Raw genomic sequence first — 18,945 nt, forward strand, 5'->3', positions numbered from 1 at the left:
AGGCTGGTACACCGAGGACCCACCAGCATGAGGTGGCAGAGATGTACCTCTTCGAGAAGAGCCAAAGTCCACTAGGTCTGTTTTAAAGGATTAGTACCCATGTGTCTTCCATAAAGCTGTGTTAAGTGCAACCTACAAAGGCTGCAGTAGAGAGCACCGCAGTCTATAGAGATTGTCAGTATATAATTAAAGTCTTTAGAACAAATGAGCTTTAGCAAAAACAACTCTGAAAAAGCAAATATTCCTCTGGTGCACCCACGTAACACATCAGTCCAGGATCATTGTATTGTGTAAAGCTCATAAAACCTTGATTTTAAGGGCGCTGGAATTTGTTTTTTAAATCAAATGTGGGGTTTTTAAGGTGTGAACCTGAATCAAGGGTTCATGTGGCGGGAATGGGGACTTGTTTTTAAACTACTTTCGCCAGGTGTTTAAAAAGCCATAAAATCTGCACCTCAGGTTTACTCCATCACAGGTGTGTAACTTAAAGACTTTTAGGCATTCCGCTTAAAGAAGTAACCTGGGAAGCTGTGACTGTTGCAGGTTTCCAGCCTACTTTTTGAAAACCTTTTCAATTTCTCTTTTGGATGGGTCTCAAAACATTGTCAGGAGGTAAGTAAATTATTCTCGGTCCCTCGCTCTTTTCTCCAGTTTTAAGTATATGGCTATGATCTAACCTCTGTTGGTCTTTGCACTGTGACCCAACCCTTAGGTATCACTTTTCCTGCAATGTTTAGGTCTAGCTTCACAGCTTAGCTGCCAAGGTCACCTACTGCTATCAAGTCTTTAAAATATACAAAGAATGGGCTTTGGACCCACCCGGAGCACGATTTCAATTTTCCCATCACGCAAATGGCATTTTTGGTATATCATTCTGCCTCCTATGGAGAGCTTCATTGCAACGCATGAGTCTATTTTACATCACAAACGTAAACTGAATCATCACACATTAAAGTCTTTTACTCATTAAAGCATTGTTAACAGAAGGGACCCATAGTATGTCAGACCTATTGGCTTTGGCAATTGTGTTTTACATGGGCTCACTTGTTTGCACCATGTGAAGCCCTTGTGTGATTGCAGGACCCTGACTAGTGATGGGCAGGCTACAAATACGTGTTCTACAACAGCCATGTAAGTGATGCCTACGTATGTAAACTAGGGTTCTGATGGAATAACTACACACTTGTTCATGACTGTGCAGGGTTAAATTCCATACATGTACTGAGAAAGATGGTGTGGGACAAGGAGAAGAATTTGGGCTCAAGCACTTTAAAGAGGTCAGACTGTACTGCAAACACTCATCAGTTACACAGGAGTGCTAGCATGTTAAAGGGGCACCACTCTACTGCTGTTTACTAGGGTTTGCCCAAAAAGCTAGAACTTTAAAGTTCACTAAGAATAAAGTGCTAGCACTTTCTTGACTTGAAATTGGACAGCTAGTATTTCGACAAAGTTAGACTAGACTGCAACCTTTTTTCATGAGATAGAACAATGATTAATTTGAGCTGGTGGTTCCCATTGGGGCCAACCACCAGCTCAGAGATCAGAGATTTACAGAGAGCAAGAAAGGTAAAAACAAACAAATCAGAAAGAATGAGGAAGAAAAAGTCAGAAAAAAGTTATAAAGGGAGAAAGCACAAACCTGCAAGAGAGAGATGAAGGGGCAGGGAGTGTCTGGTAGTGGATTAAAGAGGCACAAGGTGGATTCAAAACTATGCAGCCCAGTATTGGGTTTGCTGACATTTTATTGCAATCAGTCATAGGCTTCTGAGCAGAGCTTTGGGCAAAATCATTTAAGGCCCGATTTAGAACTCCGTGGACAGGTTACTCTATCACAAATGTGACAGATATCTATTCGGCCGAAATCCCACTATGTCCTATGGGATTTATATTTCGGCAGATAGGATATCCATCACCGTTGTGACGGAATAAACCGTCCGCCAAGTTCTAAATCAAACGCTTAATCTTTTACAAACTTAGCACTGAGTTAAAGCATCTGGAGGTGAAGAGGAGAAAGTATATTATAGAAATGCGCACTAACCCAAAACCTGACCAAATGGGTCTAGTAAATGAGGGTGTTTTTACTTTTGGCAGTATCACACATCCATTTTCCTCCAACCACAGATGGTGATGTGTGTGAAATGTCTCAAACTGAGGGTGTAAGGTGGAGACGGGCTCATGGTGTAAAAAAACATTACCTGAAAGGATTAGTTAAACTGACCCTCAGGGCAAATGCACAGAAGGGAGTCATTAGCAGATGGGAAGTTACTGGCCTTGGATAATCAATTTGTGGTGGACTGTTCCCATTGAACCAGAATCAAGGATGATTTGCATACGGCTGGGTCTCAACTGATACGGCATGGTGCGCAAAAAACAATTAACTGGGGTGTTGCCTAAATAAATACCAGTGGCTGAGATTCATATACCCATTTAACCCATCACTAATTTGTTACTTGAGTGCAACACCCTTAGTGCAACAGATATGACCAGATGTGGGATCCATGCACACCGTGCCACTGGAACCAAGCTGCACCCGACCGAAGAAGCCAAATCGGTGCTGAGTTGCTTGTGTCCCGGTTCACCGAGGACAATAATCCCCAATCTCCCATAATCTCAAAAAACTCTATTCGAAGCAGATTGGCAATTTTAATTTACAATAAAAATAAGCGACAAAGTGAGTGTTGGTGAAAAATGAAAGATATGCTTGGTGATCTCTTAAGTGTGATATACATGTGCTGAAGGTGATCTGTGTGCTTTTCACAGAACAAGGAACAGCAAGGCCCGTTAAATTCCAATACACACTTTTGTGGGAGCGTGTATAAATACTAACTGAATAAATGAGCCATTCACAGTTTCACTGTACCGGCTGTGTGTACTTACAGGTGCACTGCTTAATCTTGGAGGCCAACATATGCTACTGCAGGATCAACCAGGTGTCAATTTTGATTATTCAGACTCACACGTGGCACATAACATTGTGTATTCAAATTGAACAGACTCAGCTGTTCTTTGTTAAATGATACGCACAGTGATCGCGTTCATCACACGTGTGTATCACACTTAACACAACACCGAGGATGTTGGTGACAAGCACCCACTTTGTCTTTCATTTTTACTGCATATTTTGTTTAGAATTGCCACTCGACTCCAAATATTTTTGGTTCAGCTATTTGGATTAGGCACCACTATTCAAACCTGGTCTGACAGTTCGGGCTGGGCTGTTCCTATCGGAGCAAGGCACGACTGATTTGCTAATGGCTGACTAATTGCCAGTGGCTGAGTCTAATACAGGCATTCCATCCATCCCATTGTATTCTGTGTGACCCACGGGGCATGTTGTCTCTCCATCTGCGTTCCACGAGTCTCTTCTTCTTCTCTTCCATATTAAATCTAACTTAAATGATGCACAGCATAGTAACCTCTCCCTGGGCCAGGATAAGTGACCTGCTTTCCCCAGACATTTACTAACTTAAAATCTTTCTAAACTGGATCTCAAGGAAAGTGCGTCAGTCGGATCTTGATGTAACGTCCAACTATACACTGGGTCAGTGATTTATTTCAAGTGCTCCCCAGAACTATTATTAGGTATTTTATTATCATCCTAGACAAGACATGTTTCCAGTTTGATGCTAACATATGTTTTCCATTTTCCATGATTCAATATATGCAAATATTGGAAAGCTAAAGGCTAAATAAACTTAGATATCAACTATTGGTACTTTAATAAGAGGGTCTTAGGCGGCTGGTGTTTCGAAGAGATTAAATGATGCTGCTACTATTTTCATGAGGATGGACGTGATTGGTTAAAGAGATTGCACTTGGCTGCCATCAGCTTAATGTGATTAGACTGAAGTGCTGGCACATTAATGAGGGTAGGCTGCACTGCAAGCACTTCAATGAGGTTAGATTGAACTGCTGGCACTTTATTGAGTGTAAACTTGACGGGTAGTATTTTCACAAAGTTAAAGTAAAGTATTAGCACTTTAATGAGATTAGGCGGAACTGCCAGCACTTTACTTCCCGCAGTTAGCACTTAGTTAGATTGAACTGCTAGCACTTCATTGAGCTTAGATTGAGCTTCTAGCAATGCAGTGAGGTTGTTGGCACTTTAAAGCCATTAGACGGCACTGCTGGAACTTCAAATAGGTTTAACTGGTTGCTAGCACTTTAACGATATTAGACTAAATAGCTAACACTTTAATGTAGTTGGACTAAATGACTGGCAGATTCATTTTAGACTGGACTTCTAGTACTTTAATGGGTTTACATTAGAAAGATGTGTTACTTTTTACACTAAGCCAGGTTGTTACGAGCATATGAGGGATCCCTGACAAAGATTAGGACCTTGGGTAAGTAAATGAATAGAGGTCCCTACTCAAATAATCTCAAAAAACTCTAATTGAAGCCGAGAGCCAATTTTAATATACAGTATAAATGAGCAACAATATGGGTGTTAGTGAAAAATGTGCTTGTGCACTCTAAGTGTAACACACGTGCTGAAAGTGGTGTTTGTGCGTATCATGTAACAAAGAACATCAAGCCCCATTAAATTGTATTACACACTGCAATGGGTACATGTGCAACTTGGAGTAATCGAAGGAACCATAACAGATTTAATGATCCATTCACAGTTTCACTGTACCGGCCGTGTGTACTTACAGGTGCACGGCTTAATCTATGAGACAAGCATATGCTGCTGGCAGGATCAGCCAAGCGCAGACTCGCACGCGGACCCATAACAGTGTGTTGTAGAATTTAACAGTTCCTGCTGTTCTGTTTTAAAATGATATGCACAGTAACCACATTCATCAAACTTGAGAGCACAGAGGATGTTTGTGACTGGCACCCACTCAGTCTCTCGTTTTTACTGTATATTTTAGTTAAAATTGCCACTCAGCTCCAAATATTTTTTGTTGAGATTATTGGATTAGGAACCACTATCCATTCACCTACAGAGCCTGGTCTGACAATCTTTGTAAATCCGAGTTTGCGTCACAAAGCTCGGGTCGTAGTGTTGGAAAGCCCAAGAGACACCCATTTAATTACACAAACTAAAAAATATGTACGCAAAGCCCTATTTCTGCTAATTTAAGGGCAACTTTCAAGCACAAAAAAATAAAAATTTAAGGAAGGCTTTGCATCACTTCGTGTGAGTTTGCAGCGGCACGCAGTCATGATAAATCCGCCTCTGTATGTGTAAATTTTACACATTGGGATATGTTTTCGGATTTACTACACTGATTCTTTCAGATTTACTAAAAGTAAACATAGAAATTACGGGAGGAGATTTACTATTTTCTACTTGCAGTTTTATGAAGAAACTGGAGATATTCCAGACGTATGGCCTGATTTAGATTTTGGCAGACGGGTTACTCGGACAACAATGATAAATATCTTGCGCGCAAAATATATATCCCATCATTTCCTTAATGATTTAGATTTCAGCAGACGGGATATCTGTGACGCAGTAACCCATCCCCCGAGATCTGAATCAGGCCCTAGGATACCCACCCAGGGCCCTATCATGATGAGTTGCGCAGGGTCTGCGCAGAGCTAATTTACCTGCTTTATGAATTCATAGTGTGCAAAATTCATTAATTTAATCCCATATTTCTATGGGAAAGGGTTTCAAACAGTGAGCAGGATTTGCTTCTTTCAGTTTCTGAGCTGTGCTGCCTAAAAGGATGATCTCTGGGTTACATGAATTCACTTTACACACTGCAGGAGCACAAAAACGAGCCCGGGACTCTGCACTGGCCCATCATTATAGCGCCCCAGGGGTTTAGCGCCACTAAGAGGCGCTGTGGCATGAAGCGCTACTAACTGCTGATCACCACAGCACTGATAGCGCCGGAACAAACACGTCACCAGAGGTCACTACCCCAGGTGGAAATGGGGTGAAACAGGACACCCGCAGAATTTTCAGAACAACTCCACCCACGTCCAAAAGGGGGTTTTAGTATCTTGTAAATGGGCAGTAACATATGTTCACGTCGGTTGCTTCAGTTCTGGGTGAAGATACACTCACTTTAACTGCGCTAGATGTGCCTAGAAACCATACAGCTCATTTTAGGAGCTATAAGAAGAGAGAGGTTGTTCTTGCTCGGTCTGTTTACTGATGTGCTGTTGAGTCCTGCACAGCACTATACCCTCCAGGAGGCCCCTGATCTTCCAGTCCACCTGGGGGGGGGGGGGGGGCAAACAAAGTCATTAATGGATCAATAGATTAGAAGACCAATCGATAACCACCAGGATAGGAGTTGACACTAATAAAGTTTCATCCTGTCGGGACAGAGCGGGTCACTCAGAGGCTCTGAACAACCGTGAGGCTGACAGAGTCTGTCACCTGTCAGGCTAGTGCCTTGAAGTCTGTGAGGCCCGGGGCAGAGTCAGTCTCACTCAGGCAGAGGGTCACTCACATCTGAGTGATAACAGAACAAGTCTGTTAGGGCTGGGGCGGAGTCAGTCTCACGTCAGGCAGAGTGTCACTTACATCTGAGTGATAACAGAACAAGTCTGTTAGGGCTGGGGCAGAGTCAGTCTCATTCAGGCAAAGGGTCACTTACATCGGAGTGATAACAGAACAAGTCTGTTAGGGCTGGGCAGTCAGTCTCATTCAGGCAAAGGGTCACTCACATCTGAGTGATAACAGAACAAGTCTGTTAGGCCTGGGGCAGAGTCAGTCTCATTCAGGCAGAGGGTCACTTACATCTGAGTGATAACAGAACAAGTCTGTTCGGCCTGGGGCGGAGTCAGTCTCTCGTCAGGCAGAGGGTCACTTACATGTGAGTGATAACAGAACAAGTCTGTGAGGCCTGGGGCAGTCAGTCTCATTCAGGCAGAGGGTCACTTACTTCTGAGTGATAACAGAACAAGTCTGTTAGGGCTGGGGTGGAGTCAGTCTCACGTCAGACAGAGGGTCACTTACATCTGAGTGATAACAGAACAAGTCTGTTAGGGCTGGGGTGGAGTCAGTCTCACGTCAGGCAGAGGGTCACTTACATCTGAGTGATAACAGAACAATCTGCGATTTCTGCAAGAAACAGTCACCCTGCAGGACATCCTGGATTTGAAGGATTTTGAGTTGCCCCCGTCTCTAAGTCAGACCTTGTTCCTGAGAGGCCGCCAGGGCTGGTGAGAGTCAGTCTCACGGCACGCGGTGTCTCTTAAGCGCCAGCTGGGCTGCGGGGTCAGTACTGGCCTTTGAGAGACCGCAGCCTCGCAAGTGACATCTCCCAGTAGATGCTGGATGGGCCACTCCGTCCGGAGAGCGCCTTGATGTGGCGGCGCTATTTATAACCTATAAGAAGGCCCGTTTTTAGAAGAAAAGTACAGGGCACGGGAGAGCGCGGTTAGTCTGTCCTTCAGTCGCCACCCTGAGGTCTGTGGTGAGTGGGTCGGTGCCAGGGGAGGCTGGGCTGGCAGATCTGGTCTTATGTGCACGGAGACGGATGTGCGGCCAGGTGATATGGAAAAGGGGGGCTCTTTATAAAAAAAATAATGTGCGAAATCAAAAGATTTCAAAGTGTTTCTACCCGCAGCCAGGGCCCTGCCTGTGAGAGAAGGCACTCAGGACCACATACACAAAGTTATAAAGAGAACGGGCGACTCCAGTCCATGCCGCATAACTACAAGCCGCATAAATGAGCAATGTTTTATAAGGCGCAGATCAAGCGCCCAGAAGAAGCGGTGGGCTTTGAGGTGAGCATTTTTAACATGCCATGCGGAGAACACGGGTTGTCAGGGGAGACTGAATTACAGACTCCCGGATGTGATGGGCAGGAGATGTGAACATGCCTTGGGATCGGTGTTTTATATGGCTGGATTGTGAATTAAATGACCTACAAAAATGTTCACCCATCATGTCCGTTGCCACCATGCCATGAAGGGACGTAGGTGTGGATAGTAAATCTGTATTTACCACTGTACTACTGACAGTGTACTAGACACGATATTGTACACCGATATTTTGGCCACAAGATATAAACCCTTGAATCTGTACTCGACAGTAAAGTCAACAGTTGTCTGTTTTTTTTTTTTTTTTTTTTTTTTTTTTTTTATATTTACAATTTGAGGCACATGGCAAGCAAGTGATTTGTCCACAATCGCAGATTTTTAGACTCACCTGCCAAAGCCAAGTTTAAAAGTAGTGCCTCGTTTTCTATAATTTAGAAACAAAACAGCCCCTGCGGGGGATGTGTCAACCTTGACTTCCGTGTCAAACATTCACCCACCAAACAGTAGAGTACCTCCAGACTACTGTATAAATACATGTGCCCTTCAATTCCTTACTTATTTAAACATTTCAATATACCTCAAAAAGTAATTGAAATAAATCCAGTTATTTAAATATGTTAATATATATATATATATATATATATATATATATATATATATGTTCTTATTAGCAAAAATACACATTAGGAACTGAGTCCACGGATATTGTCCAAGGTAAATACAACATTCGTAAACTGAGGTGCTCCTCGCGCAGTGAAAAAGTGCATCCGTGAATATTTACAAATATAGACACATTGAACTGTGGCTGGTCACTCATTCAGTGCTCACAGTAATACAGCGTCCATTATTTGCATGTCTTAAATTGACAATTTTTTTTTTTTTTTTTAAGTACAGTCCACAATAAAATATTGTTGACGTTTCGACCCCAAGGGTGAATTAATTGCCAGCGGGTCCATCAGGACCAAAGATAGGAAGCACCCACAACAGGTTACAAAGATCGATCTGCTCAGAAAACTGGTATTTTGCGACCATCAGCCTGTATGCTAATGCCGAGATCAGCTCGAACTGAATGCAACAGGCCCAGCTCCTTCAGCAGAACACAAGAAAAGGCCGGGACATATCCTAACCGGACCAACAAAGCACCGATCTCATGAGCAGACATCAGCTTCTAAGCGCCTCTGGTCGCATTAAATAAAACGCGCAAATCAAAACAATTTGTCTCCTGGGGTTCTGCGTGATCGCTGCTGCTACAACCCAAGGGCGCTCGGCTTATCGACTTCAAAACCATGACAGGCTGACTCGGCCCTGCCAGGTGCAGATCATCGGATCGGAGTCACATTTTGATCCTGTCAGTCGGCGCTAGAATTAACAGGGGGCCCAGTCAGTCGGATAAGTTCACAACTTGTGGCAAACACTTCACGCCCAGTTGTTTTCCCAGTCCACATTGTACCAAGAAACCCTGGGCCATTCACGAGGGAATAACAGGGAACGCAGCGCCAAGACGCAGGTTCCGGGGGACTTTCTTGTAATGCGGAGTCCCTGACTTTCAAAAGCGCAGACAAAACTTTGGGCCCTTGCAGTTACACTTTTACAAATTAGCACCGAGTACCCTAAGCATGTTTATATTTACGTTTAATTGCTGTTTATAGCGCTGTGACTCCCACATATTAACCATTCGAGGCGCTTGATGCAGTATCAGAACACGCATAGAAACTATTAGTGGAACAATACAGAAGTGATTAGAAATAAACAGACCCCTCTCACCTGGGTGGTCGCGGGCGGTGATCCCCTGCACCTGCGCACAGAAGAGAAAACGCGTTGAGAATGGGGAAAAAATGTGCTTGGAAACTCATGCTGCCACACGATAGAAAAAAAGCGCCTTGAGTTTGGTTACCTGATATAATAGCGGGCTGAAGAAACAGCACTGCAGAAATAACAGTTTGTCCATCCTGCGAGTCGCCAGCCGACACCTTAGCTGGATCACAGGGCCACTCTGGGGTCCTCCCTTGGGACGGGGGTCCCTCCGCGTAAAATCCGTGTTAAATGACTGTGTTTAGCGCCAGACGGACTGGCCAAGCTCTGGACCAGGAAACTCCAGGTTAATCCAGAAGTAGGAGTCCACTAATAACTTACTTAAAAAGTAAATAAAAATTTAAAATCAAAGAAATGCGTAAAACCAGCAGTTACACTCCAGGACACGCGGTCTCCATTGGACTGAGCCCCCCAAAGTTAACCTCCGGTCGTCCCTGTGTGGTTTCAGTGCTCGGTGAATGATTATAACATGTCATTGCTCTCACTCCCTTTCTTCGCTCCTCGGTGTTTCGTGGGCCTGTGGTGGGCTCCGTTAGTGTCCAGTGGTGGGTCCTACAGAGTGACACAAACTCCAGACTGTTAAACTTGCCGCTGTCCGAGACGCCCCCGGACGCGTCCCATGGGGTCTCAGTTTGCGCTCAGTGATGGGACGGACTCCAAAGTTAGTTGGAAGTTTGCAGACTGCTGGTGATCCTGGACCCCTCCGTGGCACCCCACGCGCTCTCCTCCTCTCCCTCACGTGCACCCCGAACCTCTGGTGGACGAAGCCAGCTCTCCCACCCTAAACTGGTCCCCTCCTCCCCACCTCACATCCCGCCCCTGACTGGGTCCTAACTCCGCCGCCCAGGGTGGAGGCTTTAGTCCGGCGTCCCTCGGAGGTGTGTCCTGCGCCAAAGCGCTGCGGACACTTCCCCTTCTCCTGTGCGGTCTGCGCGCTACAGCAGGGCGGGTGACTCCAACTCCCCCCATATAATATGGGCTTATTATGCGATTTGCTGATAAGTCTCCATTCCTCTGTAAGAAAATCCTGCCCACCCCCAGCTTCTCTCGGTTGGTTGATTTTTGGATGAAACAACTTGGTGACAGTGCACCCTCTAGGCGCCCCAATCAGCCCTAGGAATTGCTTTAGAACAGCGCTTGTGTAGCTGCCAGGTTTCCCAAGTGCACACGCGATGTGCTCCTCCAATCCACGTCTTTTCTTTTGAATTCTGATACTTGTGATCTTGTTTTATAATAGAATTAAATAAAACTTCAAGTCCCAGAATTCAAAGGGAAAAGCTGGACTGGAGCAGCACATCACACACGGACCTGGGAAACTTGGCAGAGCTGTGCCAAGCAAACAATCAAGCTAGCGCTGTGAGGTTCAAGCAAGCGCTATGAGTATCCAGACGCTTCCTGTACTGAAAATGTGGCCGACAACTGATGAAGCCACATGTTTCCAAACATACATGGGGCTGCTGGTTCCAGGGCAGTTCTGCGGGGCAGGAGTTGTGGGCAGAGTCCGTCTACTATTTCCAGAAGGGCAAACCCAGCCACACCACGTCTGTCACACTCTCTGACCATAGCTGGGAGAAATGCCCATCAGTGACCCCATCACTTAATGAGATGAGAGTCTCCATTGGCTGGCCTGCATTTGCAGTTTTACTCGTTGACCGGTTAGAAACCCAACTGGAAACCAGCACATTGCCACCCACCAACCATTCTCTCTTAAGAATACACCCAGGGCTTCCCCAGATGGCCATCCCTCTCCGAGCCTCCCTGCCGCGGTCTCCTGGTCAGCAAGCTTCTCCCACCTGCAAAGGGTCGCTGGACCGGGGCTGACTCCAGCTTTAGCCCACTGTGCCGGCTGCTGCCACCGGGCACGGAGCACTGGCTGCTTGGTATCCGCTCCAAGCAGCCGCTGCCGGGGTTCACGTGGCAGACTCAGGGCATCACTGGGGTCAGTCTCAGAAGAGAGGTTTGAAGGCCTGGCAGAGTGGGCCCTGGGCAGAGAGGGCCCTGGCCCCGGCCCCAGCCTTTCAGGGGGGCCCTGATAGAGCCTGCTCTGTTCTCATGAGAGTCTTGCCCCGGAGACCTTCAATGATTCTTAAACAGATTGTTTTAAATACCGTTTACCTGTAATTTATTTTTAATGTGGGTGATGTGTGAGAGTCTATTACAGACATTTTGCAGCAAATTGTTTTATGTTTCATGCAACATCCGTAAAATGTTTCTTTTACATCAAAACAGGGCCTCAGGTAGGAGGCATGAGAGGTGTCACAGAGATTATTTGCAATAATATGAGTGAAATGCTGCTGTGTTACAATATTGAAAACACTCACCGCTGTCCCTGATTATTAGTTGTAAACACATTTAGAATTCAGACGAATGTCTCTGTCCATTTGTCAATCACCTGGCCAAACAGGCTTGAAAGAGCCGAAACTGGATCATACATTCAAAGCTGTTCCGAACAGGGCCCCCTAAAATAGTTTGGCCCAGGGCCCCCAAAATCCTTAAGATGTCCCTGAGTCTCAGAGCATCCCACTGTCCTGGGCACAGGAGCGACAAGGTGACCAGTTGGCTGGGACATGAGTAAGGTCAAGTCCGAAGATTATGCCAATAAGCTTTTGGAGTGAAGGCTTTGAATGCAGGGCCTAGCCATTGCCCCCAGCCCCCAGAGCCCTCTGAACATGGCTTCAGTAGGCTTTGTACAGTGGAGGGCCGGCCTGAAGGCAAGACCTTGAGCCAAGAACAAACTAAACAGGGCTAAAGAAAGCTATGGGGTCTGCGTCCCTCCCCACTTTATGCAGAGCTAGGGTGAAGGCCAGACCCTGCACCTTCATCCTACTAAGTATGACTGTTGGGTGAAGGGCCAGGCTGAAAGCCATCACCTTCTCCTAGAACCCACGAGCATGGCAGCCTCCTTTCCTGCACAGTTTAGGGTCAGAGTGCAGGCCAGACTCTGCACCCGACACTTCGATTGTGTAAACAAACACCAACATCTCTACATGTCCACTTGGGCCTAGTGTATATCAACAGAATGTCTTGTAACTATGGCCCCAGGGGGCTTGTCTAAACTAGGTTTACACACTCAGTATTCCCCATGGCATGCGCTAATCCATATATATCTAAAGACATCAACAAGCCTCTCTTAAAACATGTATGGTACTAGTGGAACAGAGCACTTAATATTTAGGGCCTGATTTGGAACTCGCAGACGGGTTACTCTGCCACTACGGTGACGGATATCCCGTCTTCTGAAATATAAATCACATTATATTCCATGGGATTTAGATCGGCGTACGGGATATCCGCAATCAGGTAACCCGTCTGGCAAGTTGTAAATCAGGCCATAGTCTCCCCATCAGTCTATTTTTTCCAGTTTAATAGAGCTCAAACTCTAACCAAAGCTCTTGGAGCGCTTGACATGAGCACCGGTTACATTACACAAGGACACATTAATTTCTTAAATATCCACGGGAGATTAAGTGATTTTCCCAAAATCACAGAATGTTGAGCCGACGCTGAGGCTGGAACTTGGTTCCTCAGCTCCAAAGTCGGTAGCTCTAGATGTCACACATCCTCTCCCCAATTATCATTATCCTCGTTACCAGGTTTCCATCTATGGGAGGTTTGTAGGTAGATGACACATGTCCTGATAAGACCTATTGAGTGAACATAGGGTCGAAACATCAACAACATACCTTGGTTTGCAACTCGATTTGTTCAAATATGGAAACCTGACAATGACAGTGATCAATCAATCAATCAAATCATTTGTAAAGTGCACTACTCACCCATGAGGGTCTCAAGGCGCTGATGGGGGGCTGCTACTGATTGAACAGCCAGGTATTGAGGTGTCTCCTGAAGGTAAGTAGGTCCTGTGTCTGTCGCTGGTGGATCAGAAGAGTGTTCCACGTCTTGGCGGCGAGGTGGGAGAACGATCTGCCACCAGCGGTTGTTCTGTGGATGCATGGGACGGTTGCGAGGGCAAGGTCGGCTGAGCGAAGCTGTTGGGCCGGCTTGTAGAAGGAGAGCCGTCTGTTGAGGTATTCTGGTCCGGTGTTGTGCAGTGGTTTGTGAGCGTGGGTGAGGAGCTTGAACGTGATTCTCTTGTTGACGGGGAGCCAGTGCAGGTCTCTCAGGTTGGTTGTGATGGGGCTGTGGCGGGGGATGTCCAGGATGAGGCGCCCGGAGGCGTTCTGTATGCGTTGCAGTCTTTTCTGGAGCTTGGCCGTGGTTCCTGCATAGAGGGCGTTGCCATAGTCCAGTTTGCTGCTTACGAGGGCTTGAGTGACCGTCCTTCTGGTTTCAGTGGGGATCCATTTGTAGATCTTCCGAAGCATGCGGAGGGTGTTGGAACAGGAGGAAGAGACAGCGTAGACTTGCTGGGTCATTGATAGCGATGAGTCCAGGATGAACCCCAGGTTGTGTGCGCGATCGGTGGGTGTCGTGCGGTTCCCAGTGTGGCAGGCCACCAGGAGTCGTCCCACGCAGAGGGGGTGGAGCCGAGGATGAGGACTGATGGGTTATTAATGATGTGACAGCCTATTTGTGCAACTCTGTGCTATATGTTTAGCTTCGTAAATGTTCACTTTTTAGTGCTACGCCGGCTGCACTATGACCAGCTGTACACGAAGTGCTCTGATTTATAAATACACCAAATCCATCAGAGTGACCTATTCTTCTCCCATCCCTGTGGAAAATACTGTTTGTACAAGAAGGAGAATTACAAGGTTTGTGAGAGCTGTTAAAGGCCTCAAAAGTTTCACACCTGCTGAATATGACCAGGAGACTAAATGCCCGGTAAATGCTGCAGTGCTTAATTTGTAAATAAAAAGGTGCCGGTGCCCAAAGCCCTCCTCATAAACATGCAGCTGCTGCAATTAAATGTGCGAACATGGAATACCGAGGCAGAGTAATCCTGAAGCAATCTTGGGTCTCTTCAATCCATTTACAGCCTCTCCCTGCCCCTTATGCTCATCCTTGCAGCTTTCTACTTTCTCCCTTTGTGACGCTTTTTCATTTTTCCCTTCCTCCATCTTTCCCATATGTGTCTTTTGCTCGCAGCAAATGCTTGAGGCCGAAGAATAAGTGCCGGCCCTCAAAAAGAAGTACCGGTGCTCAGCACAGGAAACAACAAGCACAAATTAAGCACTGAAATGCGGGTATGTGTGAATTTTGGTGTGCAAAGCAGCAAAACCTTGGGCACCCAAATGCACAACTTATTCCCCATTTTAAAGGGCACAACTTGTAATAGGTAACACTCACCGCCCCTGTTTCCCATAGTATCGGATTCGAAAAGGCCGGGTCACTGGTAACGAGTGGCTGGGCTCATATCCCTTATTGTTAATGTGTCTAAATATACATAAGGGTTAGCTCTTACCAGGGGAATACTGAGTGTGAAAGTTGCTTAAATAAGTCCAATGGAACCAGTGTTACAAGGAGTTCCCCTGACACTTCTAGGCACTACAACAGAGTCTCTGGCCCCAACATCCTTTCCGATCAATGCAGGGAATGGCCGAGTTCCAGTTCTTTTCCCCAGACATGCTCAGTTCTACCAAATGATTGATCTGAGTTTAATCCAACAGGCAGCAAGTTATCATTCATTTGAGTTGCTTTAGGAACGTCATCAATTATGTCAGTGGTGATGTAAAATGTGATTTTTTTTACCAGTGATGTCACAAATGATACGATGGGGGAATCATGTTTAGTGTGCGTACCGTAACTGGAGAATCTCAGTTTTTTTAGGGGAGTTTGTGTTTTTTTAATAAAACACCATTTATTCTTCTGACCAAAGCTATAACTTCAATTTAACATGGATCTTTCATGGATTAATTTGGATTTCACAACTATATATGTTTGCCCTTAGCCAAAACAAAAAGCCTCTGATCAATGTTTTTGGCTGTGTCGTGGCATTCGGTGGCATGCCCATTGCACAACCATCAAAACATCATGTGCATGGCTTTTTGCCCATAGCAGCAGGCTTTGGTCACAAGGCCTTCTGGTCATGCCCTGAGCCCACCAATTCTACCCCTTCCCAGAATCCGTTGTATATACTTTTTAGCCATGTACCGTGGGGTCCTGCAGCAGGGCGTGGCCTCTGGCCGTACTCTGCAACCAGTTTCTATAACACTTGAGTCCGCAGTGTATGCCCTTCTGCACTAAGCAGTGAAGCCTGAGTACAGGACATGGCCTCTGGCCACACTCTACAACCAGTTTCTATAACTCTTGAGTGCACAGTGTATACCCTTCTGCACTAAGCAGTGAAGCCTGAGTACAGGACGTGACCTCTGGCTACACTCTACAACCAGATCCTATAACACTTGAGTGCACGGTGTATGCCCTTCTGCACTAAGCAGAGGGCTCTGAGTACAGGACATGACCTCTGGCCATACCCTCCGCCCATGGTATCACAGTACATTGCACATGGCATTCTGCTGAAGGACATTCACAGCAAGTTGGGGGATCACATCACCGCAGAGCTTCATTCTTAAAGTCAGAAAGTATAACAAAATAAACAAGCATTTACAATGCAATAGGGTCTCGCATTTCTCTGAGTTACAGCTATTAGCAGTTGTAAACTCCCAACCGGACTTTTCTTGACACATTAAATGGAGAAAAAAAAACAGAATGATCATGCTGCTACAGTTCACTCGTACGGACAGTTTAAGACGGCATGCAGTTAGAAAAAAAGATGAAAAGTAGTCCACAACCTGACAGGAAACAGCGAGCCTTGCATGTTTTCAGTACTTGTTTGCTGCGCTCGAAGAGGGCCACCACCAGAAAAGGCATGACGTATGCGTGCCTTCCACTAATGAAAGCAAGCCAGTTTTGAAAGGCAAGCCCACGAACCAATGAAAGACACCCACATAACATGGACGGGGCTTCAAGCCCTTTTCTATCTACTAAAGCGCCTCGCAAGCGAAACGCATGCACAAGCGCATGCGACGCAGGCTCGACCCTAAAAAGGAAGAAAAGCGTCTGAGTATTGCTGTTATTTTTTTGTTTTTTAGCAATACATTATTATTATTTTTTTTCTGAATATTCTTTCAAGCAGGGTAAAACATCTCACACTAGGAGATTTGTTAAAAAAAATCAGAACTGGGAGAGTAGTGAAACAATATACATTTGGACCACCAAAGGAGATTTCCTTAGGGCACTTTTTTCATGCCCCTTCATGGCCAAGAACCAGCTTTCATCTGCAGTTTTCCTGTTAAGAATGATGGTGCCATCATTGTTATGGGGACAGTCTACTGTGGCATGTCCAGCTGGCATTCCTCCCAATCCTGGTGATCCAGTGGCATTGGCTTTCTGTCATGACCTTCTTCTGCTCTTCCTCTGGAAGCTCCTGGCACGGCAGCAACATCTTCTTCCACCTTAGGCCTCCACCCGCCTTACGTTGCCGCTGGTGATGGGCTTTACAAGGAGAGCTCGCATCACTGGCCAATCACACACGGGGGACACGTTTACGAAAAACTGTCCTAGGGCAGTGCCGCAAGTCTTTCTGCAACGCTGCCCTACACCAGCTTGAAAGGGGCAGGAATGCACCATATTTACAAGATACAGTGCATTCCTGTCCTTGCACCCAGCGCCGGTGCACAATTTGGTGCCTAGCGCCAACGCAGCCACTCGTGCACCTTGGTGTTAGGGTGCCAGCATTGCATGCAGGATTTTTTTTGTGCATGAAAGTGCACCTTCCTGTAAAAAAAAAAATCCCGAGAGGTGTTCTCCTCTTTCTATGTGTGCTGCAGGATGCATTAGACATGGGAAGAGGAAAAAACAAGGAGACGTAAAAACATTTCTCCTCATTACGCTACCCCTGGGGAGGCGTAAGGTTTTGGTGCTTCCCCAGATTTATGTCATTTAGTAAATCAGGGGCAATGTCAAAATCCATGCGTTGATGCATGGAAAATCCCACCACAACATCCAAGGAATGCCCCCTGGCACAGAGTAAGGAGAAGGCAGTGACTTGTGTTGCATTGTGTTACTCATTATGTATGAGGCCACTCAAAGCCACGCAATGTGGCTTTGCGTAGCTTCATAACTTTGACTTAGGGCTTGCGTCACTTTTGCACCACGCAATAGCACGTTGTGTGGTGCCAATGTGACACAATGGGGCTCGTAAATTTGCCCCAGGCTTTGCTGAATCCAGCCTCTGTATTCAGTACTTTGTTTCTGGAAGGGTGTACAAATAAGTGTTGACAAAGGCAAAAGGTCTGGTTTAAAGTGCCAACACATATAAACATAGGTATTTACAAATGCTGTTTACATGTGTTGCATGAACAAATGCTGTTTATCATATTAAAGCCTGCTTTCCTGGCCTTGCCAGTGCTGGGAAAAACAGCAACAAATGATCCCTTTCTGTAGAGAATGCATATAGGAAATAAATAATCATGACACACAGAATGGCAGGTGCAATCTTCAGATGTAAATTACTCCCTCTTGCATTCCCATGGAAGCAATCCCTGGAGGGTGTAATGATGCCCTAAATAGCCAATAAGTATGAAGTGAGAGGGTAATGCTCCTGTGGGTGGAGGCAACATTCACTCTATGTGTAGTTTAAGGAAAACGTGGTGATATATCTGAGGGTGGGGAACTTGCTTGGTCTCCACCATTTCCCCCTCTACCCTGTAAACTCTAGTCTGCTGAAACAAAAATAACACTGGTTAACTATGAAGTTCAGCCAAATGGATTTTCACTCTTCCAAAGGCTGGTGAACAATGGCCTAACCTTCCTATTTCCTCTATACTACATGATTACAATGTTTAGTTTTGCAACTCACATATGCAATTCAGCATAGAAGTCCATTTAGGTTGATGTGGAAGGCTTAGTAACACCACTTCTTATTATGTTATCAAGGTTTCAGTTCTTGCAGACACACAAGCATGTGAAGACCACAAGCATGTCTGAGAATTATTGTTTTGCAGCTCTCAAATTGGTATGCTCATTGGAGAACATGATCATTGTCATTTATTCCCTATAAGAAAGTTATTTCCACTTTTGCTGTGCTGGGAGTACACATGATAATTGTGAGCTCCAAATATTTTAAAAAAGGACCATCCCTTTGCGTTATGGATAGAGCCATTCAATACTTGGAATTGGGGCCTGAATACCTGAAGACCAGTGCTTAACTTGAGGTGGCAGTTTCCTGTTGTCAGCACCAGCGGTTAATTCTCAACACCAGCACTAAAGATAGTCCTCCACAGGGTGGCGCTGTCTGTCTAATTTTGAAATGGGCACAACAACAGTGTTTAATAATTCAATATATAATAAAAATGAACAACGCCTGCCACCCACAACATTCTTATAGCTTTGGGTAGCCTGGAATAACCTTTGCAGCTGTGACAGGGGCAATGGGTGGTGCAAGCTGCAGGCGCCATGTGGTAAAGGCCCTGGTACTACTTTCTTTTACAA

At 45.6% G+C, this 18,945-nt stretch overlaps 1 protein-coding gene across 2 annotated transcripts in view; it reads right to left on the reverse strand.

Annotated features, from left to right (window-relative positions):
• The window catches only part of ADGRD1 (adhesion G protein-coupled receptor D1), a 634,610-nt gene extending 624,128 nt beyond the window's left edge, over positions 1-10,482 (reverse strand). For both annotated transcript variants that reach the window (XM_069215354.1, XM_069215353.1), the window contains exons 1-2: positions 9,632-10,482; positions 9,502-9,532 (exon numbers count right to left, since the gene is read on the reverse strand). In XM_069215354.1, coding sequence (XP_069071455.1) covers positions 9,502-9,532; positions 9,632-9,685 — 85 coding nt within the window. In that variant the 5' untranslated portion in view covers positions 9,686-10,482. The remainder of the gene's footprint in view (positions 1-9,501; positions 9,533-9,631) is intronic.
• Positions 10,483-18,945: the final 8,463 nt, after the last annotated feature.

This window comes from Pleurodeles waltl, chromosome 11 (genome assembly GCF_031143425.1).
Source record: "Pleurodeles waltl isolate 20211129_DDA chromosome 11, aPleWal1.hap1.20221129, whole genome shotgun sequence".
Classification (NCBI taxonomy): domain Eukaryota; kingdom Metazoa; phylum Chordata; class Amphibia; order Caudata; family Salamandridae; genus Pleurodeles; species Pleurodeles waltl.